Source organism: Pleurodeles waltl, chromosome 8 (assembly GCF_031143425.1).
Source record: "Pleurodeles waltl isolate 20211129_DDA chromosome 8, aPleWal1.hap1.20221129, whole genome shotgun sequence".
Lineage (NCBI taxonomy): Eukaryota > Metazoa > Chordata > Amphibia > Caudata > Salamandridae > Pleurodeles > Pleurodeles waltl.
The window spans coordinates 97,553,875-97,580,541 of record NC_090447.1 but is presented as its reverse complement, the minus strand read 5'-3'; the positions used below and the strand labels follow the sequence as shown (position 1 = coordinate 97,580,541).

The following is a 26,667-nucleotide window of genomic DNA, read 5'->3' as shown; positions in this document are numbered from 1 at the left end:
CGCAACAACCTTTTCTGTAACTACTCCAGGGAACAATGGGTGGCAAAAAAAAAATACTGGTGTGCAGCTGTCAGCATCCGCTGCTCTCCTCAGCACCTCCGGCTGCTGCTGCCTCTGCATCTTGCCTGGGACGAATTGAGAGTTTCCTGACTCTCAGTTGAGGCCCTCCTCCACCAGCAGGCTCGTCCCTGCACCTCATCCCTGGTGTTCTAGTTGCCATCACAAGTATTTCCTTTTATTTTCTACTCTCTGTCGCTCTTTCACTCTTGCATTTTCTGCCTTTTTCTTCTATCATCCCTTGTTTTTCCTTAGTTCTTTTTCCCTTTCCTTTCTCCCTTCTTTCCTCTGCCCCCACTCCCCCCAGCAAAACACCATTCCCACCCTCCTTTTTCTTCTATCATCCCTTGTTTTTTCTTAGTTCTTTTTCCTTTCTCCCTTCTTTCCTCTGCCCCCACTCCCCCTGCAAAGCACCATTCCCGCCCTCCCGCCTCCCAGCTGACTGCTCCCCTTGCCCCCCTACCCTTCTTAATGGCGTCCGCAATGCATTGAGAGGACAACTGCACTGAACTCCTGGTCAGTGTCTCCTGCCCTCCCCAGCTCCTCTTGCTGCAGCTGCTGGTGCCTCTGCCTCTTGCCTGGGACGAACTGAGAGTCTCCTGACTCTCTGTTCGAGGCCCTCCTCCACCTGCCAGCTCGTCCCTGCGTCTCATCCGTGATGGTCTAGTGGCCATCACAAGTAAGTATTTCTTTTTCTTTTATACTCTCTGTTGCTCTTTCTCTCTTGCATTTTCTGCCTTTTTCTTCTATCAACCCTAGTTTTTCCCTAGTTCTTTTTCCTTTCTCCCTTCTCTCCTCTGCCCCCCTCCCTCCCCTGGCAAAATTTTTCCCACCCGCCCGCCTCCCAGCTGACTGCTCCCCCGCTCCCCTCCTCTTCTTAATGGCATCTGCAGTGCAGCTGCGTCGCTGACACGCCAAAGGCAAGCCCGTCTGTGCCCGTCCACGCCTGGACCGTGCCCATTGCCAGGAACCCTAAATCTCTGTTAAACCACCCCCTGGAATGCCTCCGTTACGACTCCGAGACCCTCCTCTGCCTCAACACTGGACGTCTCAACAACTGCTGCAACATCTCCCCCAAGGACACCCATGGACCTTTCACCTGCATGAACTGCAACTTCAGCGCCAACCTCAACAAACCAAAGGCACTCTCCGCACACAAAGATACCAACAACCTCCACAACCCCATCAACTGCCTGCTCCTGAACACCCTCATCTTTGTGTTATGAGTACATGTTTGATGGAGTTTGGTCCTCATGTTGTGCCATCTGATTATTACTATTTTACTCTGTTCTGCATTTGGGTGCATGGGAAGTTTCTGTTTTTTTTTTTAGTTTAGACCATTATGTTTTAAATGACATTTGTGCCTAACTGTACCTTCATGTTAACCTCTGAATTTTTCAGTGAATTTCTGATTTTTTTTAAATGTAAAGTAAGATGTTATTATCACATCTACCTATAACATCATGTTATCCTTTGTTTTGTTCCAGTCGATTTACTTCTAAATATACCTCTACAGGTTTTTTGAAGTTATTTGTTTTTTCTTTTGTAAAAGAGATTAAACTAAAAGAACACGTGCAGTTGCAAGTAATGCCTACTATTGCAATATATTTTCCAGGAAAATGTTTTTGTATTAACAGTGCATACTTATATGAACTTCACAAAGCTTGCAGACTTTTCAAACTTAACTTTACAACTTTTGGAGGAGAAAAAACTTTGCAACTACACACCTAACAATTTTTTTCAATTGGGCATTGATAGGCTGATATCCAGAAAATCCATATGTTGCAACTGGACTGAATAGAAAATACTTGCAACTCGTCAACGTGAATTTCCACCAGGAGTATTGGTTTCGCCAGTGTCCCTGGAATGTCTGTTAATATGGAGGACAGATAGATTTATAACTTACCCATGGAGCTGCAATGTCTTTAATCGTCGCAGCTTCCTCGTTGGTGATGAAGTCATGGTACAGAATCACATATGGCTTCAGGCTGACAATCTCCTTTTTCACTGGCTGAAGCATCAGGTAAGGGCTATTGTTTGTATCTAGGGAACACCACAGACCTGCATTCTGAAGGTGTCTTGGCTGAAAACAGTAAAGCAAATAAGCAATTTTAGCATCTAGAATATTTAAAGGTAAATGATGATGCCAAGTGAAGCGCAACCTTTTGATATGTCTGCCTCATTACATGTATGCCACATATTCGGCTGGGATTTCTAAAGCCATACATGCAGTTGTAAAAGTGAAACTAGAAGTTCCAGAATGCTGCATGCTGTTGGAGAGAAAAATAATTATAACTGGCTAACGGTGTCACACATTTATAAGGCCAACTTTGACTTTGATAAGGCCAACTGGCAGCTTTGTGGATACAAGTACTTTGGGACACATTTACATATGTTTTTAGCGGTCACAAATGGCGATTTAGGCTGTCTGAGACCCCCAAATAGCCTTTTGACATGTACCAACCCTATTTTACGATTCAGTAACCAATTACCGAATCGCAAAATAGAGTTTGTGAGTCGGTATTAGGAAGGGGCGTGTTAAGGGTACCCCTTTCTAATAGTGAGCCGCAGGGGCATGTATGAATGTTTTGCGACTGGAATTCAGTTGCACAACATTTATCTTTTACCGACTCCATGAAGGAGGTGGTAACCCATTCGCAAACAGGAAGGGGTACCCAAGGGACCCCTACCCCTTTGTGAATGTGGAAGCCAACATTTTTTGATAGCAGGCAGTGGGCCCACGGACCACTGTCTACTCTTAAAAAATGAAAAGAACACTTTTCATTTTTTATTTTGAAATACATCATATTTTCCTTCAAGGAAAAGGGGCTGCATTTAAAAAAATGCTTTATTTAAAAAACAATCACGGACATGGTGGTCTTCTGACCTTCAGCAGGCCACCATCCCTACGAGTGGAGGCCATTCCCAATGGGTTGCAAATTGCGACTTGCCTCATGAATATAGATGAGGTAGGCCCTATGCGACCCATTTGGGAATCGCAAACAGTGTCTGAGCCACTGTTGTACATCGCATTTTGTTACTTCCTAATTGCGCGTCTCAACAAGTCGCAATTTATAACTCACAAAATATAGCAATAGTACATGTGGCCCCAGTGTCTATTTAAAAAAGCCAGATCCAGGAGGCCAAAGGACGGAACACAGAAGGAAACAATTTGTCACGTCACCAAACCTGAATCAGTTTTTTAGATATTTCCATAAGTGGAGTAATTTCAGCAAAATCAAATTGGTAACAGTAGCCTATCTGAAGAGCCAGGGTTACAGGTTCACAACTTTTCTAGTATCAAACATTTGCTGTACAAATCATTCTTTTCAGATGTGGTAGTCCCATTGCAATGAACTAAGACTGCAGCTGCTATAATACACAAAGACGCTTATTCATTTTTTCTGGAGTGGTTGCAGACTATGGGTAACCCTCTGAGCTCTACTAACAACTCTACCAGGGCCCAAACAGAAGAGCAAACACAGCCCTGGCAAAAATAGTTAGAACCAGTTCCACACAGCAGAGCATTTTGGCCAGAATGGGATCATGCGGTTGTGTCATGACAAACCATAGAATAGTGAAAGAAGCCTCCTCCCCCTCGCCACACTTCAGCTCACCAGGCCAATGCCAGAGTGATTGAATGGGCAGCTGATACTCTGCTTTGACTATATTAACAATAAGTATTTCACACGTGTAATACTCCAATAAGTGTCCATATACTATAGCAATCACAGATTGATGTTGCTATATATTAAGTGAAACGGTCCTGAAGAAATCCAGGGGCACTCTCCGGATGAAACACGTGTTGACGGACGAGCTTGAAAAGATTTGAAATTCTTGGATCAGAGACTTTTTGAATTTGGGACTTTACTTTCACGAGGATACACATCTTGGATCTTTGGAATTAACGTTTTCAATTGGAATAACTGTGCTTATAACTTAAGAAAGGACATTATTTTGGTTTAAATATTACTTGTTTGAGTCTTTATTTAGTGACTTATGTACTGTTCTATTGTTAATTGTACACGTATGCAATACTTATTGCTAATTTTTGTATAACTTTTGTGTTATTGTGTGGGGTGGTTGGAGGGTGAAACCCTAGTGTTTGCACCGTGTAGTGTTTGTTATTATGGGTTGTTGATTTTGAGGTCAGGAGCCCCTATTACTCTTTTTCACCCCCATTTTTCTTATCTGCTTTGACTATAACCTCTTCCTGGCAGGCAACCAATGGAGTTTACCTAAAGTGGCCGAGGTTTGGTCAAGCAGGCACTTGCACTTTGGATGAGTTGTAACTTAGTAAACATCTTTTAAATTCTCAATGAGTTCCATCCTTACTTTGAAACATTCATATGCTTTAAAAACACTTTACGAATATTATGAATAAAATGGAAATAAAAACAGGTGAACTACAATGAAACTTGCACCTTTTACTTGGATTAGCATTCCTAAAAGTGACTAAAAAGCTTGCTGTACCAACCGCGTATTAGGAGGGGAAAGCTTCTTAACACCACAGTAAATTTCCTAAAACTCCTACTTTTTGTTTTTGTTCCTAAAAGCCAAACATTGTGGTCTGATGTGCTGGGGACTGGGTGAGATCCCATGATACGATAGTGACTGCTCCGCTCTAGTTAACGAGATTCACATTTTCAGTTTAAGATGTTTGATTAGATTCAGGGGACAGGCTTCCATGCAGGGAGGTCCCCCCTTAAAACGGAGCGCTGATAATGTTAGTTACCAAGGGTCAAATTAAGTTCAGCACTCAGTGAAAAGTTCACCAGTCACAACATTGTCTGGCACCTGTTCCATGCATGATGGTGTGGACAAATTGTGGAGTGCCCCTGCTGAGGGAAACATGTGAGGTAATAGTGAATAAGCCAATGTGAATGAACTGGTTGTAGAAGGACGGTGGAAGGAACTGACGGTGGAATGGTTGCTGCAAAGCAAGTTGATTTCCTGAAATCCATTGGATACCAAGTATTAGAACTTATGATTCAGATGAGCATTTGAACTGAGATTTATTTTGAAAGGCTGTAATTTAATACTGGTTTTAAACATCACTATTTGCAGAATTGCACTGGACTACTTTGTTCCTTGTATGACATTTAATACCATGGAAACTTGAATTCCAAATAGAATAATAAGTTCTGCTATGAAGGCCGAAAAGTTTGCATATTAAATATTGATGCTGGAAATACATTTTGGATTGTAAAATGTTGTTACAAAAAGGCTGCCATGAACAATTTGGAATTCAGATATGTGTGGTGAAAACTTAAGAGTCAAGTGAAACATTTGGTATTAGTAAGTTGATATAGCAAATTAATTTTACCACTTTTTTACCAGCACTGCAGAATTAATTTTGTTACACTCATAGGCCCTCATTATGACGTTGGTGGTAAATCCCACTTACCGCCATGCCAACTGCCGCCAATATAACGCCGCAGCGGCAGATAACTGCCAAGCATATTATGACACACACATACCAATCTGTCACTATACATCCACACACACAAGTCCGCCAGCTTAAAGGTCAGTGATAAACTGGCAGTAGCACAACCCACACCGTTACGCCAATAGAACTATGCCCATCCCATTATGACCCACGAATCACCGCGGCGGACATTCTATGGCGGTAAACCATTGGCGGTACATACTGCCGCGCTCAAAATACACACACATACAAAACTACACCACATTGGTCAATTCAAACTACACACACCGGACACCCATACACACACCACTATAAAACACACACCCTCAGTACCCACAACCCTTTACGACTACAAAGCATTGCCACCAGAGAGAGATACAGCAAGAGCACCCACACAACCAGAGCCACATAATACCATCACCTATACACCACCCACGCACCTTACATCACACACCTCAACACATCACCCCACACACCCTCACCCACACCACTCACACTACACCCATGGCACCACAACGACACCCCAGGTTCTCAGAGGAGGAGCTAAGAGTCATGGTGGAGGAAATCATCCGGGTAGAGCCACAGCTATTTGGATCACAGGAGCAGCAGACATCCATTGCTAGGAAGATGGAGCTATGGCGGAGAATCGTGGACAGGGTCAACGTCGTGGGATAGCACCCCAGAACAAGGGATGACATCAGGAAGAGGTGGAACGACCTACGGGGGAAGGCGCATTCCGTGGCAGCAAGACACCAGCTCGCAGTACAGAGGACTGGCGGTGGACCCCTGCCTCCTCCCCCACAACTTACAACATAGGAGGAGCAACTCTTGACAATCATGCATCCTGAGGGCCTGTCAGGAGTAGGAGGAGGACTGGACTCTGGTAAGTCAAATCTCTATTACTATCACCCGCCCTACCTGCATGCCATCACAAACCCCTACCCTTACCATCAGTCCCATCACTCCCCACCTCCCACATACCCCACCATCACAAACCACTCTTCCTAGTACCAAGCCCTGCATGCAACACCAATGCATGGACACCCCTCACAGACCTGCATGGACACCTACCACCACTGCATGCACACTGGAGAGAATCACCTAGCCCACCAAATAACAACTCACTCAAGGAAAAGCTGCCAGGGCAATAACAACCATAGAGGGCCACCCACCCACGCACAATATGTCAGACGCAGAAACAGTAACACTGCAATTACATCCCCACAGGTATCCCAGCCAATGTCACTGGAGAAGAGGTGCCAGTAACATCCAGTCCCCCCACAGAAGAGGCCCACAGTGATTACAGCAGCTCTGCTCACCTGGATCTGGATGACCAACCTGGCTCATCAGGGATCTCTGGACAGTCGGTTACCCAGGCACAGTCTCACACCACCACAGAGCCTCCCTGTAGGAAAGTACCATCTTGCCTGGCATGTTACCCCCATTTTTCACTGTATATATGTTGTTTTAGTTGTATGTGTCACTGGGACCCTGGTAACCCAGGGCCCCAGTGCTCATAAGTGTGCCTGAATGTGTTACCTGTGTAGTGACTAACTGTCTCACTGAGGCTCTGCTAATCAGAACCTCAGTGGTTATGCTCTCTCATTTCTTTCCAAATTGTCACTGACAGGCTAGTGACCATTTTTACCAATTTACATTGGCTTACTGGAACACCCTTATAATTCCCTAGTATATGGTACTGAGGTACCCAGGGTATTGGGGTTCCAGGAGATCCCTATGGGCTGCAGCATTTCTTTTGCCACCCATAGGGAGCTCTGACAATTCTTACACAGGCCTGCCACTGCAACCTGAGTGAAATAACGTCCACGTTATTTCACAGCCATTTTACACTGCACTTAAGTAACTTATAAGTCACCTATATGTCTAACCTTTACCTGGTAAAGGTTAGGTGCAAAGTTACTTAGTGTGAGGGCACCCTGGCACTAGCCAAGGTGCCCCCACATTGTTCAGAGCCAATTCACTGAACTTTGTGAGTGCGGGGACACCATTACACGTGTGCACTACATATAGGTCACTACCTATATGTAGCTTCACCATGGTAACTCCGAATATGGCCATGTAACATGTCTATGATCATGGAATTGCCCCCTCTATGCCATCCTGGCATTGTTGGTACAATTCCATGATCCCAGTGGTCTGTAACACAGACCCTGGTACTGCCAGACTGCCCTTCCTGGGGTTTCTCTGCAGCTGCTGCTGCTGCCAACCCCTCAGACAGGCAGCTGCCCTCCTGGGGTCCAGCCAGGCCTGGCCCAGGATGGCAGAACAAAGAACTTCCTCTGAGAGAGGGTGTGACACCCTCTCCCTTTGGAAAATGGTGTGAAGGCAGGGGAGGAGTAGCCTCCCCCAGCCTCTGGAAATGCTTTGTTGGGCACAGATGTGCCCAATTCTGCATAAGCCAGTCTACACCGGTTCAGGGACCCCTTAGCCCCTGCTCTGGCGCGAAACTGGACAAAGGAAAGGGGAGTGACCACTCCCCTGACCTGCACCTCCCCTGGGAGGTGTCCAGAGCTCCTCCAGTGTGCTCCAGACCTCTGCCATCTTGGAAACAGAGGTGCTGCTGGCACACTGGACTGCTCTGAGTGGCCAGTGCCACCAGGTGACGTCAGAGACTCCTTGTGATAGGCTCCTTCAGGTGTTAGTAGCCTTTCCTCTCTCCTAGGTAGCCAAACCCTCTTTTCTGGCTATTTAGGGTCTCTGTCTCTGGGGAAACTTTAGATAACGAATGCATGAGCTCAGCCGAGTTCCTCTGCATCTCCCTCTTCACCTTCTGATAAGGAATCGACCGCTGACCGCGCTGGAAGCCTGCAAACCTGCAACATAGTAGCAAAGACGACTACTGCAACTCTGTAACGCTGATCCTGCCGCCTTCTCGACTGTTTTCCTGCTTGTGCATGCTGTGGGGGTAGTCTGCCTCCTCTCTGCACCAGAAGCTCCGAAGAAATCTCCCGTGGGTCGACGGAATCTTCCCCCTGCAACCGCAGGCACCAAAAAGCTGCATTACCGGTCCCTTGGGTCTCCTCTCAGCACGACGAGCGAGGTCCCTCGAATCCAGCGACACCGTCCAAGTGACCCCCACAGTCCAGTGACTCTTCAGCCCAAGTTTGGTGGAGGTAAGTCCTTGCCTCACCTCGCTGGGCTGCATTGCTGGGAACCGCGACTTTGCAAGCTACTCCGGCCCCTGTGCACTTCCGGCGGAAATCCTTCGTGCACAGCCAAGCCTGGGTCCACGGCACTCTAACCTGCATTGCACGACTTTCTAAGTTGGTCTCCGGCGACGTGGGACTCCTTTGTGCAACTTCGGCGAGCACCGTTTCACGCATCCTCGTAGTGCCTGTTTCTGGCACTTCTCCGGGTGCTACCTGCTTCAGTGAGGGCTCTTTGTCTTGCTCGACGTCCCCTCTCTCTGCAGGGCCAATTTGCGACCTCCTGGTCCCTCCTGGGCCCCAGCAGCGTCCAAAAACGCCAAACGCACGATTTGCGTGTAGCAAGGCTTGTTGGCGTCCATCCGGCGGGAAAACACTTCTGCACGACTCTCCAAGGCGTGGGGGATCCATCCTCCAAAGGGGAAGTCTCTAGCCCTTGTCGTTCCTGCAGTATTCACAGTTCTTCAGCCTAGTAAGAGCTTCTTTGCACCAACCGCTGGCATTTCTTGGGCATCTGCCCATCTCCGAGCTGCTTGTGACTTTTGGACTTGGTCCCCTTGTTCCACAGGTACCCTCAGTCAGGAATCCATCGTTGTTGCATTGCTGATTTGTGTTTTCCTTGCATTTTCCCTCTAACACGACTATTTTGTCCTTAGGGGAACTTTGGTGCACTTTGCACTCACTTCTCAGGGTCTTGGGGAGGGTTATTTTGCTAACTCTCACTATTTTCTAATAGTCCCAGCGACCCTCTACAAGGTCACATAGGTTTGGGGTCCATTCGTGGTTCGCATTCCACTTTTGGAGTATATGGTTTGTGTTGCCCCTATCCCTATGTTTCCCCATTGCATCCTATTGTAACTATACATTATTTGCACTGTTTTCTAAGACTATACTGCATATTTTTGCTATTGTGTATATATATCTTGTGTATATTTCCTATCCTCTCACTGAGGGTACACTCTAAGATACTTTGGCATATTGTCATAAAAATAAAGTACCTTTATTTTTAGTATAACTGTGTATTGTGTTTTCTTATGATATTGTGCATATGACACTAAGTGGTACTGTAGTAGCTTCACACGTCTCCTAGTTCAGCCTAAGCTGCTCTGCTAAGCTACCATTATCTATCAGCCTAAGCTGCTAGACACCCTATACACTAATAAGGGATAACTGGGCCTGGTGCAAGGTGCAAGTACCCCTTGGTACTCACTACAAGCCAGTCCAGCCTCCTACATTGGTTGTGCAGCGGTGGGATAAGTGCTTTGAGACTACTTACCACTCTTGTCATTGTACTTTTCATAAGAGAAAAATATACAAAACAAGGTCAGTGTATATACACATAGCCAAAAAGTTTTGCATTTCCTCTTTTCACTCTTTTCTAAGTGCTGAAAAGTACTTATAAACTTTCAAAAAGTTCTTAAAAGTTTAAAAAGTTTTTTTCTGTCTTTCCAAAAAGTTCTGAAAACTTTTTTCTCTTTGTCTATCACTTTAACTCTCTCTAAAAATGTCTGGCACAGGCCAAAAAGTTGAACTGTCCAAACTTGCATATGATCACCTTAGCTGGAAAGGAGCAAGGAGTCTCTGCATAGAGAGAGGTTTGAGTGTAGGGAAGAATCCTTCCTTAGAACTGTTAATTAATATGCTTAGAGTACAGGATAAGGCCATAAGTGCCCAATCTATAGAAAAAGTAGCTAATGGTTCTCAATCTGATCCAGGGACTCCCCCAGGAAAAGGTTCAGGAAAGAAACTTCTCAGCCTGCCCATTACTAGACAGTCTAGCATAGTTGGTACAAAGGTTGAATCACATCATACTGATGATGTGCTCTCACATTATGCTGGTAGCCAAGCTGTTAGGGTGCCCTTGGTAAGGGACAGGTCTCCTTCTGTTCATTCCCATCATACCTCTGTATCTAGAAATGTCCCTCCCACCCACCCTGATGACAGATTGTTAGAAAGGGAGCTCAATAGATTGAGAGTGGAGCAAACCAGACTGAAGCTCAAGAAGCAACAGCTGGATTTGGATAGACAGTCTTTAGAAATAGAGAGGGAAAGACAGAAGATGGGTTTAGATACCCATGGTGGCAGCAGCAGTATTCCCCATAGTCATCCTGCAAAAGAGCATGATTCCAGGAATCTGCATAAGATAGTTCCCCCTTACAAGGAGGGGGATGACATTAACAAGTGGTTTGCTGCACTTGAGAGGGCCTGTGTTGTACAGGATGTCCCTCAAAAGCAGTGGGCTGCTATCCTATGGCTATCATTTACTGGAAAAGGTAGGGATAGGCTCCTTACTGTAAAAGAAAATGATGCTAACAATTTCCAAGTTCTTAAGAATGCACTCCTGGATGGTTATGGCTTAACCACTGAACAGTACAGGATAAAGTTCAGAGATACCAAAAAGGAGTCTTCACAAGACTGGGTTGATTTCATTGACCAGGCAGTGAAGGCCTTGGAGGGGTGGTTACATGGCAGTAAAGTTACTGATTATGACAGCCTGTATAACTTGATCCTGAGAGAGCATATTCTTAATAATTGTGTGTCTGATTTGTTGCACCAGTACTTGGTGGACTCTGATCTGACCTCTCCCCAAGAATTGGGAAAGAAGGCAGACAAATGGGTCAGAACAAGAGTGAACAGAAAAGTTCATACAGGGGGTGACAAAGATGGCAACAAAAAGAAGGATGGTAAGTCTTCTGACAAGGGTGGGGACAAATCTAAAAATGAGTCTTCATCAGGCCCACAAAAACACTCTGGTGGGGGTGGTGGGTCCAAATCCTCCTTTAATCAGAACAAGGAAAAGAAACCATGGTGTTATTTATGTAAGATAAAAGGCCATTGGACAACAGATCCCAGTTGTCCAAAGAAAGGCACCACAGCTCCTACCACTACAACCCCTACTGCTACACCTAGTGTCCCTACTAATAGCAGTGGTGGTGGGAGCAAACCTACTAATAGCCAATCCAAGGGAGTAGCTGGGCTCACTTTTGGTAATTTAGTTGGGGTTGGTCTAATTAGGGAGACCACAGAGGCTACTTTAGTCTCTGAAGGGGCTATTGACTTAGCCACTTTGGTTGCTTGCCCCCATAACTTGGAGAAGTACAAGCAACTAACCCTAATAAATGGTGTTGAGGTCCAGGCCTACAGGGACACAGGTGCCAGTGTCACAATGGTGATTGAGAAACTGGTGCACCCTGAACAACACATACTTGGACACCAGTACCAAGTAACCGATGCTCACAACATAACACAAAGCCACCCCATGGCTGTTGTAAATCTCAACTGGGGGGGGTATCTGGTCCAAAGAAAGTTGTGGTAGCTTCAGATTTACCTGTAGACTGTCTATTAGGGAACGATTTGGAGACATCAGCTTGGTCAGATGTGGAGTTGGAGGCCCATGCAGCAATGCTGGGCATCCCAGGGCATATTTGTGCTTTGACAAGGGCTCAGGCCAAAAAGCAAAAAGGACAGGGAAGCTTGGATCCTGGAACAATGGACCAAGTGCTCCCTAAAGCTAGGGCTAGTAGAAGCAAACCACTTCCTACTATCCCTCCCTCTACAGTGGATTCTACTTCTGAGGAAGAAGAATTCCCTCCCTGTGCAGAACCTACACCAGAGGAGCTGGAAGCAGACACTGCTGAGCTTTTGGGTGAAGGGGGGCCTGCCAGAGAGGAGCTGAGTGTGGCACAGCAAACCTGTCCCACATTAGAGGGTCTCAGACAGCAAGCTGTCAAACAGGCTAATGGGGATGTCAGTGACTCACACAGAGTTTACTGGGAGGACAACCTCTTGTACACTGAGCATAGGGATCCTAAACCTGGAGCTGCCAGGAGATTAGTGATTCCTCAGGAGTACAGAAAGTTCCTCCTAACACTGGCACATGACATTACCTTAGCTGGGCACCTGGGTCAAATGAAAACTTGGGACAGATTGGTACCATTGTTTCATTGGCCTAGGATGTCTGAGGACACAAAAGAATTTTGTAAGTCCTGTGAAACCTGTCAAGCCAGTGGCAAGACAGGTGGCACTCCAAAGGCACCCCTTATCCCACTGCCTGTGGTTGGGGTTCCCTTTGAAAGGGTAGGGGTTGACATAGTTGGCCCCCTTGACCCTCCTACTGCTTCAGGCAATAGGTTTATCTTGGTGGTAGTGGACCATGCCACAAGATATCCTGAAGCTATTCCTTTAAGGACCACTACAGCTCCTGCAGTGGCAAAAGCCCTCCTGGGAATATTTTCCAGGGTGGGCTTCCCAAAGGAAGTAGTATCAGACAGAGGAAGCAATTTCATGTCTGCATACTTAAAGGCCATGTGGAAGGAGTGTGGTGTAACTTACAAGTTCACAACACCCTATCATCCACAAACAAATGGACTGGTGGAGAGATTTAATAAAACTCTCAAAGGCATGATTATGGGACTCCCTGAAAAACTCCGCAGGAGATGGGATATCCTTCTACCATGCCTCCTTTTTGCCTACAGGGAGGTACCCCAGAAAGGAGTGGGCTTCAGCCCCTTTGAACTTCTTTTTGGACACCCTGTTAGGGGTCCACTCACACTTGTAAAGGAGGGTTGGGAACAACCTTTAAAAGCTCCTAAGCAGGATATTGTGGATTATGTACTTGGCCTCAGATCAAGGATGGCTGAGTACATGAAAAAGGCCAGTAAAAACCTTCAGGCCAGCCAAGAGCTCCAGAAGCAATGGCATGATCAGAAGGCTGTTTTGGTTCAGTACCAACCAGGGCAGAAAGTGTGGGTCTTGGAGCCTGTGGCCCCAAGAGCACTCCAAGATAAATGGAGTGGACCCCACACAATTGTTGAAAAGAAGGGTGAAGTCACCTACTTGGTTGACTTAGGCACTGCCAGGAGTCCCCTTAGGGTGCTCCATGTCAACCGCCTGAAACCCTACTATGACAGGGCTGATCTCACCCTGCTCATGGCAACAGATGAGGGACAGGAAGAAGACAGTGATCCTCTACCTGATCTCTTCTCTTCCACAGAACAAGATGCTCTTGTGGAAGGTGTAGTTTTGGCTGATTGTCTTACTGCTGAGCAGAAAGATAATCGCATAAATCTCCTAGGACAATTTTCAGAACTCTTCTCCATTGTGCCAGGCACCACTTCTTGGTGTGAGCACACTATAGATACTGGAGACAGTTTACCTGTCAAAAGTAAGATCTATAGGCAGCCTGACCATGTCAGGGACTGCATAAAGCAAGAAGTTCAGAAGATGTTGGAACTAGGAGTGGTTGAGCACTCTGACAGTCCATGGGCTTCTCCTGTGGTACTGGTACCAAAACCCAATTCTAAAGATGGAAAGAAGGAAATGAGGTTTTGTGTCGACTATAGAGGTCTCAACTTGGTAACCAAAACTGATGCTCACCCTATACCCAGGGCAGATGAGCTCATAGATACACTGGCATCTGCCAAGTATCTAAGCACTTTTGATTTGACTGCAGGGTATTGGCAGATCAAATTGTCAGAAGATGCTAAATCTAAGACTGCATTTTCTACCATTGGAGGACATTACCAGTTTACTGTAATGCCTTTTGGTCTGAAAAATGCACCTGCCACTTTTCAGAGGTTGGTGAACACAGTCCTGCAAGGGCTGGAAGCTTTCAGTGCAGTATATTTGGATGATATAGCTGTCTTTAGCTCCAGCTGGGATGATCACCTGGTCCACCTTTGGAAAGTTTTGGAGGCCCTGCAAAAGGCAGGCCTCACTATCAAGGCTTCAAAGTGCCAGATAGGGCAGGGTAAGGTGGTTTATCTGGGACACCTTGTTGGTGGGGAACAGATTGCACCACTTCAGGGGAAAATCCAAACTATTATTGATTGGGTTCCCCCTACCACTCAGACTCAGGTGAGAGCCTTCCTAGGCCTCACTGGGTATTACAGGAGGTTCATTAAGAACTATGGCTCCATTGCAGCCCCTCTTAATGACCTCACATCCAAGAAAATGCCTAAAAAGGTATTATGGACAGCAAACTGTCAGAAAGCTTTTGAGGAGCTGAAGCAGGCCATGTGCTCTGCACCTGTCCTGAAAAGCCCTTGTTACTCTAAAAAATTCTATGTCCAAACTGATGCATCTGAATTAGGAGTAGGGGCAGTCCTATCACAACTTAATTCTGAGGGCCAGGATCAACCTGTTGCTTTTATTAGTAGAAGGTTGACCCCTAGAGAAAAGCGTTGGTCTGCCATTGAGAGGGAGGCCTTTGCTGTGGTCTGGGCTCTGAAGAAGTTGAGGCCATACCTGTTTGGCACTCACTTCATTGTTCAGACAGACCACAAACCTCTACTTTGGCTAAAACAAATGAAAGGTGAAAATCCTAAATTGTTGAGGTGGTCCATATCCCTACAGGGAATGGACTATACAGTGGAACATAGACCTGGGAGTAGCCACTCCAATGCAGATGGACTCTCCAGATATTTCCACTTAGACAATGAAGACTCATCAGGTAATGGCTAGTCTTATTGTCCTTCGTTTGGGGGGGGGTTGTGTAGGAAAGTACCATCTTGCCTGGCATGTTACCCCCATTTTTCACTGTATATATGTTGTTTTAGTTGTATGTGTCACTGGGACCCTGGTAACCCAGGGCCCCAGTGCTCATAAGTGTGCCTGAATGTGTTACCTGTGTAGTGACTAACTGTCTCACTGAGGCTCTGCTAATCAGAACCTCAGTGGTTATGCTCTCTCATTTCTTTCCAAATTGTCACTGACAGGCTAGTGACCATTTTTACCAATTTACATTGGCTTACTGGAACACCCTTATAATTCCCTAGTATATGGTACTGAGGTACCCAGGGTATTGGGGTTCCAGGAGATCCCTATGGGCTGCAGCATTTCTTTTGCCACCCATAGGGAGCTCTGACAATTCTTACACAGGCCTGCCACTGCAGCCTGAGTGAAATAACGTCCACGTTATTTCACAGCCATTTTACACTGCACTTAAGTAACTTATAAGTCACCTATATGTCTAACCTTTACCTGGTAAAGGTTAGGTGCAAAGTTACTTAGTGTGAGGGCACCCTGGCACTAGCCAAGGTGCCCCCACATTGTTCAGAGCCAATTCACTGAACTTTGTGAGTGCGGGGACACCATTACACGCGTGCACTACATATAGGTCACTACCTATATGTAGCTTCACCATGGTAACTCCGAATATGGCCATGTAACATGTCTATGATCATGGAATTGCCCCCTCTATGCCATCCTGGCATTGTTGGTACAATTCCATGATCCCAGTGGTCTGTAGCACAGACCCTGGTACTGCCAGACTGCCCTTCCTGGGGTTTCTCTGCAGCTGCTGCTGCTGCCAACCCCTCAGACAGGCAGCTGCCCTCCTGGGGTCCAGCCAGGCCTGGCCCAGGATGGCAGAACAAAGAACTTCCTCTGAGAGAGGGTGTGACACCCTCTCCCTTTGGAAAATGGTGTGAAGGCAGGGGAGGAGTAGCCTCCCCCAGCCTCTGGAAATGCTTTGTTGGGCACAGATGTGCCCAATTCTGCATAAGCCAGTCTACACCGGTTCAGGGACCCCTTAGCCCCTGCTCTGGCGCGAAACTGGACAAAGGAAAGGGGAGTGACCACTCCCCTGACCTGCACCTCCCCTGGGAGGTGTCCAGAGCTCCTCCAGTGTGCTCCAGACCTCTGCCATCTTGGAAACAGAGGTGCTGCTGGCACACTGGACTGCTCTGAGTGGCCAGTGCCACCAGGTGACGTCAGAGACTCCTTGTGATAGGCTCCTTCAGGTGTTAGTAGCCTTTCCTCTCTCCTAGGTAGCCAAACCCTCTTTTCTGGCTATTTAGGGTCTCTGTCTCTGGGGAAACTTTAGATAACGAATGCATGAGCTCAGCCGAGTTCCTCTGCATCTCCCTCTTCACCTTCTGATAAGGAATCGACCGCTGACCGCGCTGGAAGCCTGCAAACCTGCAACATAGTAGCAAAGACGACTACTGCAACTCTGTAACGCTGATCCTGCCGCCTTCTCGACTGTTTTCCTGCTTGTGCATGCTGTGGGGGTAGTCTGCCTCCTCTCTGCACCAGAAGCTCCGAAGAAATCTCCCGTGGGTCGACGGAATCTTCCCCCTGCAACCGCAGGCACCAAAAAGCTGCATTACCGGTCCCTTGGGTCTCCTCTCAGCACGACGAGCGAGGTCCCTCGAATCCAGCGACACCGTCCAAGTGACCCCCACAGTCCAGTGACTCTTCAGCCCAAGTTTGGTGGAGGTAAGTCCTTGCCTCACCTCGCTGGGCTGCATTGCTGGGAACCGCGACTTTGCAAGCTACTCCGGCCCCTGTGCACTTCCGGCGGAAATCCTTCGTGCACAGCCAAGCCTGGGTCCACGGCACTCTAACCTGCATTGCACGACTTTCTAAGTTGGTCTCCGGCGACGTGGGACTCCTTTGTGCAACTTCGGCGAGCACCGTTTCACGCATCCTCGTAGTGCCTGTTTCTGGCACTTCTCCGGGTGCTACCTGCTTCAGTGAGGGCTCTTTGTCTTGCTCGACGTCCCCTCTCTCTGCAGGTCCAATTTGCGACCTCCTGGTCCCTCCTGGGCCCCAGCAGCGTCCAAAAACGCCAAACGCACGATTTGCGTGTAGCAAGGCTTGTTGGCGTCCATCCGGCGGGAAAACACTTCTGCAAGACTCTCCAAGGCGTGGGGGACCATCCTCCAAAGGGGAAGTCTCTAGCCCTTGTCGTTCCTGCAGTATTCACAGTTCTTCAGCCTAGTAAGAGCTTCTTTGCACCAACCGCTGGCATTTCTTGGGCATCTGCCCATCTCCGAGCTGCTTGTGACTTTTGGACTTGGTCCCCTTGTTCCACAGGTACCCTCAGTCAGGAATCCATCGTTGTTGCATTGCTGATTTGTGTTTTCCTTGCATTTTCCCTCTAACACGACTATTTTGTCCTTAGGGGAACTTTGGTGCACTTTGCACTCACTTCTCAGGGTCTTGGGGAGGGTTATTTTGCTAACTCTCACTATTTTCTAATAGTCCCAGCGACCCTCTACAAGGTCACATAGGTTTGGGGTCCATTCGTGGTTCGCATTCCACTTTTGGAGTATATGGTTTGTGTTGCCCCTATCCCTATGTTTCCCCATTGCATCCTATTGTAACTATACATTGTTTGCACTGTTTTCTAAGACTATACTGCATATTTTTGCTATTGTGTATATATATCTTGTGTATATTTCCTATCCTCTCACTGAGGGTACACTCTAAGATACTTTGGCATATTGTCATAAAAATAAAGTACCTTTATTTTTAGTATAACTGTGTATTGTGTTTTCTTATGATATTGTGCATATGACACTAAGTGGTACTGTAGTAGCTTCACACGTCTCCTAGTTCAGCCTAAGCTGCTCTGCTAAGCTACCATTATCTATCAGCCTAAGCTGCTAGACACCCTATACACTAATAAGGGATAACTGGGCCTGGTGCAAGGTGCAAGTACCCCTTGGTACTCACTACAAGCCAGTCCAGCCTCCTACACTCCCCCCTCAGGAAACACCACCACAGCACCCACCCAGCGGGCCCATACCTCTGTCCCCAGGACACGTCAATCAGCAGTTTGTTCACCACTACAAGGACCCCAGGCCACCCCACAAACACAGGACGATCAGGGACCTGGGGTCAGTGGCAGTGGGCACACGGTTCAGGGGACAGAGGCACAGGACAACAGGGAAGCTGGGAGGACTGCTGTGTGACAGGGGGAGGACAGGCCCAGGGAACCGACTCTCCAGGAGGCACTCACCGTGATCCTGGGAGCATACCAACATTCTCAGGAAACGCTGGGCCAGATACTGGACAAGTTGCAGGAGAACATGCGGCTACAGGAGGGACCGTAAATGGGGATCAGGGAGGACCTGAAGGACATCAACACTACCCTGGTCTCCAATGCAGTGGTGCTGGCAGACATGGCCAACACTACGAGGGAGGCAGTGGCACACCACCGGGCCCCTGACACTAGCTAAACCGATGAACAGCCCTCCACCTCCGCTGCCGCTAGTGGACAGGAGGCCCAGCCACAGGACCAACAGGCCACCAGCACCCCTCCCCCTGCAGAAGGAGAAACACCTGCAAACGTTCCCTGCGATCCAGGCAGAAGCCAGAGACTATTGCCAAGACCCCAGCCAGGAAATAAGACTCTCCTGATTGTCAACCTTGTGTCCCACTCTGTCACCCTATCCACCTTGAAAAGCCATTGCTCCGCTTCCTATGCCCCCTTGGACAATGCACCTGTGATACAAATAGACTGGACTCTATCCTGGACTTTCCTCCATCATCGCCCGAGCCCATTGCACTTCCCCCTCTACTTCTTAGCACTTAAATAAACACCCTTTAAAAAAATACAAGTATGGAGTATGTCAAATGATTTAAGTATGTATTCGTTTATCAAGGTTTAAGCATTGCAATTCAATTGTACAGTAATGTATACATAGGAAAGATCTGTAGTTGGCTGCAGTTAACACACCAGGAGCGATAGTGGGGCACCAATATCTGCAAATAGAGATGCCAAAGGGTACAGTGAGTGGCCATATGTGAGAAAACAGGGCTGATTGCAGAGGCCCCCTAACTTTTTGCCCCCATTTTCCACTTTTTGCTGGTGTTTTCCTGACTCTGATGGTGCCCTGGGTACAGCTAACCAGTCCCAGGGCCGGTGCTCTGTGTAAACTCACTATGCAAATTAGGCTAATTATAATTGGCTAAGTCAACCTAACTATAAGACCCTAGTATATGGTAGGGCATGTAGGTTTAGGGACCCCAGCATAGGTAGTGCACCCATAGGTGCACTGCTGAGGTGCCCAGTGTCATTTTAAAGGCAGGCCTGCGTTGCTGGCTGCTTTTAAATTAAAGTTACATGCAAATTCGACTTTGGAATAAAAAGTAGTTCCAAAGTCTTAAACTACCTTATTTTTACATATAAGTCACCCCTAAGGTGTGCCCTAAGTGCCCTTAGGGCTGGGTGCCATGTAACTATAAGCAGGGACCTTATAAAATAGTTTTATAAGCCCTGGTGAGGTAAAAACAGCCACATTTGTTTTTCCCTCACTGTAGTGAATGGCCTCCATAGGCTAGAGTGGGGAGACTTTATTTTAATTTTAAAAGTCCCCTTAAGTAACAGATACGAGAAGTTTGGTATCAAATTAATTGTTATAATAAATCCCACAGCTTCCAGTTGTTGGATTTAATATAACTTGTTCAGGTAAAGAGTTTTAAACTTTACCTGAAAAGTTGCCAACTTCAGCCCTGCAGTTTTTTTGCTGCTGTACTCTGATTGCCCAGCCTCTGGCAGCCTGGCCAGGCTGATTTGATGACGTATGAAGTGGCCTGGCTTCACACAAAGAGATGTGCCTGTGGAAGGAGATCTCCCCTCAGCAGATGGTGAGGCAGGAAGGGGGAGGGCCTCCAAACTGGTCTTCAAAGGCAGAGAAGGACATTTGGAGCAACCCAGCAACACCCCCACATCCTGCAAACCCAAACAATTAGGTGCCCCCTTGATTAGATTAGGAGAGGGTAAGAGAGGGGTTTGTTTAGGATTTTTAGTCACACCAGTGGGTGGGCTCAGCCACATGTAACCTCCAAAAATCACTTTCAGCCATGATGGATTTTTGAGGAATGTTGCTCCCTGGGATTGATTTTTTGCGACACTTCCCAGGAAGTGGTCATCACAGGGGGAAGGACCCTGCCCCTGATTAGAGGACCAGGACCCCCCTGTTTTTCACCCAGGAGCAGGGATAAAACTGGCAGACCTGCACCCACACCTCAGATCCCTATCAGATTCCAACAAGGAAGAACTACAGGAGAAGAAGGACTGCCCTGCTGGACCCCTGACCTGCACCTGGACACTGCACTCTGGAGGACTGCACCAGCTGCACACTTGGGCTTCACCACTAAAAGGACTTTACCTGTCTTTTACTGCTTCAAGAAGGGACTCCCTGTTTGCTACAGGTACAAAGGAGCTGCCGAGAGTCCCCTGCATCAAGTCCTGCAAGCAGAGCCCAACTGACCAGCGTCCAGTGGTCGTTTGAGGATTCTGACCAGGTGCATTCTGGGAATTGTAGTCCCAACTCCCAAGGAGCAACTCAGAGCTTCTGGAACCTTGACTCAAGTTGTGGACACTTCAAGGACATAAAAAGGACCTCTGGAAGAAGATCCAGAAGTATGGAGACATTTGGAGCAACTCCATAAGTTGAAGAGGTGCATTGTGGGAGCTGTAGTCCCAGACCCCAAGAGGCACACCAGAGCCTCTGAACCCATGGCTGGTGCTGTGGACCACTTTCCTGAATCAAACACTTCTGAAAGTAAGTGTAACAGTGTTGCCTCATGGGTGGCCTAAACTCTGGACTTTGTTCCTTTCCAGTGTGACCTTTTTTTAACCCTTTGAGCGCTAGTTGCTTCTATGCGCTAGAAAGCATTAATTCTTTAACAATTCATATCTCCGGTTCCCCTTATCCAATGTTATTTTTTTTGGTGTCATTTTAAAGATAAAAATATAATCTATTTTTATAAAGTTTTAAACTGTTTCCTGTGTTTTATTTAATTACTGTTTTGTGATATTTGAATGCTTTACACTTTGTCTCCTAAGTTAAACCTTGTCGCTGGTTGCAAAGCTACCAAGGGTTGAGCTGGGTTTAATTTACTGAGACCTAACTGGACCTAAGTGGAGGTTAGTGGCCTATTGCTAAGTGTAGGTACTTACCTGCCCTTACCAATAACCCATTTTCCAACACCATAGAAGTGGGAAAAACAGCCTGCCAGTGACAATCTCAAACACAAAACTGACAATTAAATGTGAAGTTACACTGTCTTGCCAGTGTGTCATTGGAAGTATTGACGAATAATTGCACTTCTGTTGTCCTCATCCTCATCCTCTGCCTCCTCATCTTCATTGTCCACAGAGTCCACTGCTGCCACACGGCCATCTCCAGCCTCCTCCTCCTGCAGAAAAGGCACCTGGCGACGCAAGGCAAGGTTGTGCAACATACAGCATGCCACGATGATCTTGCAGACCTTCTTGGGTGAGTAGCACAGGGATCCACCTGTTAGATGGAGGCAACGAAACCTGGCCTTCAGGAGGCCAAAGGTCCTCTCTATAATTCTTTGTGTTCGCCCATGCGCCTCATTTTAACGTTCCTCTGCCCTTGTCCTGGGATTCCTCACAGGGGTCAGTAGCCATGAGAGGTTGGGGTGACCAGAGTCACCTGCAAATATCGAGGGACAACTGTTAGTCAAACACTAACCCTTAGGGCCCACACCATACCAATACACCAACATATACTGGGTGGGAACCAGGGCTCACCTATTAGCCACACCCTGTGCCTCTGGAGTTGAGCCATCACATTTAGGATGCTGCTAATCCTCAGGATAAAGGCATCATGCACAGTCCCAGGATACTTTGCATTGACATGGGAGTGAAAGCTCTTTCGATTTCTGAACACCTGTTCATTTTGCCAGAGGGGGACAAATGCAATATGTGTTCCATCAATAGCCCCAATAATGTTGGGGATATGTCCCATTGCATAGAAATCAGCTTTCACTGTAGCCAAATCCTCCACCTCAGAGAAAACAATATAGCTGCACATGTGTTTAATCAGGGCAGACAACACTCTGGTCAGCACTATTGAGAACATTGGCTGAGACATTCCTGCTGCCAAGCCCACTGTCACTTGGAAGGAGCCAGTTGCCAGGAAATGGAGCACTGATGCACTTGCACAAGAGGGGGGATCCCGGCGGGGTGATGGATAGTAGAGATTAGGTCAGGCTCCACTTGGGCACACAGCTCCGTGACTGTGGCCCTGTCAAGTCAATAGGTGAGGATAATGTGCCTGTCCTCTAGTGTTGCCAAGTCTACCAGGGGTCTGTATATGGGGGGATGTCTCCATCTCGTATTCATCCACAGCGGTTGCAAACTATGGGGTAAACTAGTGAGCAGCTGGTCATTATCTCTTAATTCCAACCACTACAGTTCAATGCATGTTGTGATTGTAACAGTATTTTGTTGGAGATGTCCAAATGGTGCATTTGTGCACGGTGAAGCAATTAGGATCCAGGGCCTGCCCCCCCCTGGAATGGGGTCCGCCTGTCCTGTATGGAGGGACAGGTGGAAATGAGGTAATTCCACAGACGTTGTGCGCTGTTGCGGGAGGCGGTCGAGAACCGCCGTTCAACACCTCATAGTTTAACATTGGGCTCTATTGGGTACAGTGGCCAATGATGATGTATGCCGGCGGTGACGGTATGCACCGCCGCGGACGTCATCGCCATTTTCTATCTAATTCCTCACTTGCTACCTGCCCTTCAACAGGAGAGGACCTACACTTCATGTGCTGCTGTGACCTGTGTCTGGAACTGACCATGGCTTGTGTGTCTGGGGAAAGGGCCCCTGCCTTCACCTCAGCGAAGTTGGAGCGACTGCTGGATGGGGTCCTACCCCAGTACCGAATTTTGTATGGGCCTCCAGACCAACAGGTGAGTACACCGTGAGTCCGATGCATGGTGGGTGAATGTATGGAATGCTGTGTGTGAAGGGTCATGTAGGGAATGGGTGGTGAATGGGCCCTGGGCAGCGTGCAGCACCTATGGTCGGCCATGTCTGTGCTAATGGGGATGGGAAGGGGCATAGTGGGCCATGAGTGTAACAGGCAGGACGGTCGGACTAATACCTCTCCCTGTGTCTATTTCCCTGCAGGTCAGCGCCCATCAAAAGAAGGGTATATGGCGTGTCATTGCAAAGGACGTGCGGACCCTGGGGGTCTACGGCAGGCGGAGCACCCACTGTCGGAATTAGTGGGAGGACCTGAGACGCTGGGCACGGAAGACGGCAGAGGCTCAGCTGGGGATGGCCTTCCAATGAGGAAGGGGTGCTTGTCAAATCCTGACCCCCTTGATGGCCCGCATACTGGCTGTGGCCTATCGGGAGCTAGATGGGCACCTCACAGCAGCCACAAGGGGGTGAGTACAGTGCCCCAATATACAACTCGCACCTGATGGGGTAGTATCTGGGTGGGGGTTGTGGGCCCTGTGGGTGCCCCTAGGCCAGGCCTGGCATTGCAGGGTAGGCCCCATGTTGGGCAGTGTTCTGTTCTGAAAGTACTCAAACCAAGCTAGTAGGTATCCACTACTGGGCAGAGGTCTGTGGGTCTCAGGTATGCTGCAATTGGGGTTAGGTGTCCCTATCCAGGGCCTGGTGACTAGCATTGTGACTGGTAGTGCATTGCCTAGAGCGTAGGGCTGTTCCCTGTGTGTGAGTGTGTTGTGTACGCCAACTGTGGTGTTGTTGGTGCCATTGACCAAGTGTATCCTTTGTTTTTCCCCCCCTTTTTGTTTTGTCACCCTGTCCTTATGTGCATTAGCATCAACTGGCGGAGGAGCAGAGACACCGGCGACGCAGGGAGCTGCATCCCACAGGACCCAGGAGGCCGAATCCACCGACGGTGAGAGCACCAGTGGAACAGAGGGCGAGGGGGAGCAGCACGGCGGAGTCAGGAGGGGACAGTTTGGACACAGATATCTCCTCCGATGGGAGCCCACTGATGGAGGCGGACACTTCTGTGCCCACCCCAGCTACAGGTACAGCCGCCACCCCCATATCAGCACCGCTCTCCCAGCAGCCCCTCAGCGAGTTTCCTGTGCCCGCTCACCCAGGAGGGTGGGCATCTCCTTCGCCCCAGGCACCTCAGGCCCTGTCCCAGTTAGCCCTGCTGCCCTGAGTGAGGAGGCTATTGATCTCCTACGATCCATCTCTGTTGGGCAGTCAACCATTGTTTAATTGACATTAAAAAAAGATTGCAAACACAGTTGGCTGATTATTAGAGAAAAGCTGATTACCCTCAGCCAGAACAATAGCAAGGTAGCCACCTAACAAACAAATTTGAGGAGAAAAGGCGCCGTGGGTATTCAGTGACGGACTCAGGCAAGCTGAGATGATATAACGAAATGGCAAAGGTACACAGGCAACAAAATTCTCATCATGCTCTTCTAGTTCTTCTTTTCCAATTAGTTAACATAGGCCACAATACTAGTTTAAACATTTCTCAGCCAGCTTTAAAAATAATTTACACTTTTTAAAAATCAGAATAAATTACAACTTACATGACTTCTTGGCATTGGTTTGATTACTTTCAACAAAATACATTTGCGAAAAATTCCAAAATATATCCAGTATCTGCAATTCTTCACTTAGGCACTTATGTACCAATGGATTGTGATCAGAGATTATTTGCATAATCAAGTGGTCGTTTTGTGCTCTTTGCCCAGAAGAGGTTTACAAACCTTCTGAGAGTGTTTTCCTAAACTTATATTTACTTAAAGAGCTTGTATTATAAAACTTCCTAAAAATGTGAGTTAAGTTGAACATGGATACTGTTGACTTGCTTAAACGTACACATTTTTAGGGTCAGCGTTTTTTATACCGTTTTTAGGTCATCACATTCTGGCTACTTCAAAACTCTTTCCATCCATTGAGTCAATTTTAGTTCTGTTTATGGTGGCCACTTGGTTGGAGTTCTAGATGAGAGCCCGCATGCCCCTAGTACAGTGTGTCAGGGATGTACAATGTTTATTGCTCTGTAGTATTCAACACATAGTAGCCCAGGCTAGTGAACTGAGTCTGTAAGACTGTTAAATTTGATTGTACATTTGGTTTATTTCATTGAGGTGCAACCAAAATATGAAGTATAATGTGCAGAAAGGCCCTCTGGATGTTAGAATGAAAGAAGCAAGTAAGTTTTTAGCAACAGCATGGCGCATACGCACTTTTTATTTACAATGAGTTGAAATTGTTTTAAGACGGGCAAACATGGATCATTCTTTTTTTAAATTTTTCTATGACATTATGGTTTATATTATTATATTATATTGTATTGTATTGTATTGCTTTGATGGTCTGTTGGCCGAATAAAGCTTATGTGAAACACACACACACGGAAAGAAGCAAGACATTTCCTAGCGAGCTTTCTTGCATCCAATTGGACATTTGATCCCATGGCTTACAGCATCTAACTTCACCACTACATTTACAGTCTTGTGCCGCAAAGCTGGAGCCATGTCTAAAATGACAACAAAATCCCTAAATTTGGAGCGCCTAGTATATTTAGCAGGAGCTGGTAAATTTACATTTATTTCTAAATATTGATTCATGAAAATGAATGCCATTCTTATTGCATGAATGCAACTGATCCCTTCAATGGAGGGGGCAGCAGTACCTGGGATCCAAGGGTCTGGCACAACCCTTCGTAAGCATCTCTTGTTCTTAGATGGGTCACATTCGGCCTTTGCAGCACCACTTCTTTTTCAGCCTCTGAAGATCTCCCAGTAAGAAGCTTCTCATACTTCAAAACATTCCGAGCTATTCTTTTGTTGTCTGGATCTTATTCAAAAGAAGAAAAAAATTGACAACAAATCACATAAATTAGTCCATTTCATTCACGTAGAATTAATTTTCTTGGGTCATTATCCGTTCCATTTTTTGGCAAATTTTACTGAGGTATAATTCACCATCATTGGTGGAAAATACTTTTGATCATTCACAAATACTTTCTATTGGATTTAGTTGCTTCCATGTGGATATTTTGATATCTTCTGAACTGCTGTTGATAGTTGCCTATTGGTGTTTAATGATGTATATTTGTTTCAACTGGTGTTTTTAAGTAAATAGTAGAATGTACTTTTTGGTAGGCAGGAGGATGAGGGGTAGTGGGGGAGGGGTGATTTGTGAGAATGTACCTGTCATAATTGGATACAATATAAACCACTTGCAACTGGTCAACAGGACTATCTGCATCATTCAATGAATGAAGCAGCATCACTATAACTTATCATTCCCATATTGTTATAAAAACTCAGTTTATTTGAAGATTCAATGTTATTACATTTTGTACAGTAATGCAGGTTTTGTGCGTTTTTAAGTTAGAAATGGGAATGTTGTAATTAAAGATGGATCCTTCGTAGCTTGTATGATGTAGGTTTATTCAACGTAGTTACAGTTTACAGGTAATGCCCTCTGCTGCTCAGCCCACT

At 46.9% G+C, this 26,667-nt stretch overlaps 1 protein-coding gene across 1 annotated transcript in view; it reads right to left on the bottom strand.

The window, feature by feature from the left end:
• The window catches only part of P4HA3 (prolyl 4-hydroxylase subunit alpha 3), a 257,969-nt gene that overhangs the window by 55,420 nt on the left and 175,882 nt on the right, over nt 1-26,667 (bottom strand). Inside the window, exons 6-7 of the mRNA XM_069203822.1 lie at nt 25,854-26,017; nt 1,964-2,140 (exon numbers count right to left, since the gene is read on the bottom strand). Coding sequence (XP_069059923.1) covers nt 1,964-2,140; nt 25,854-26,017 — 341 coding nt within the window. The remainder of the gene's footprint in view (nt 1-1,963; nt 2,141-25,853; nt 26,018-26,667) is intronic.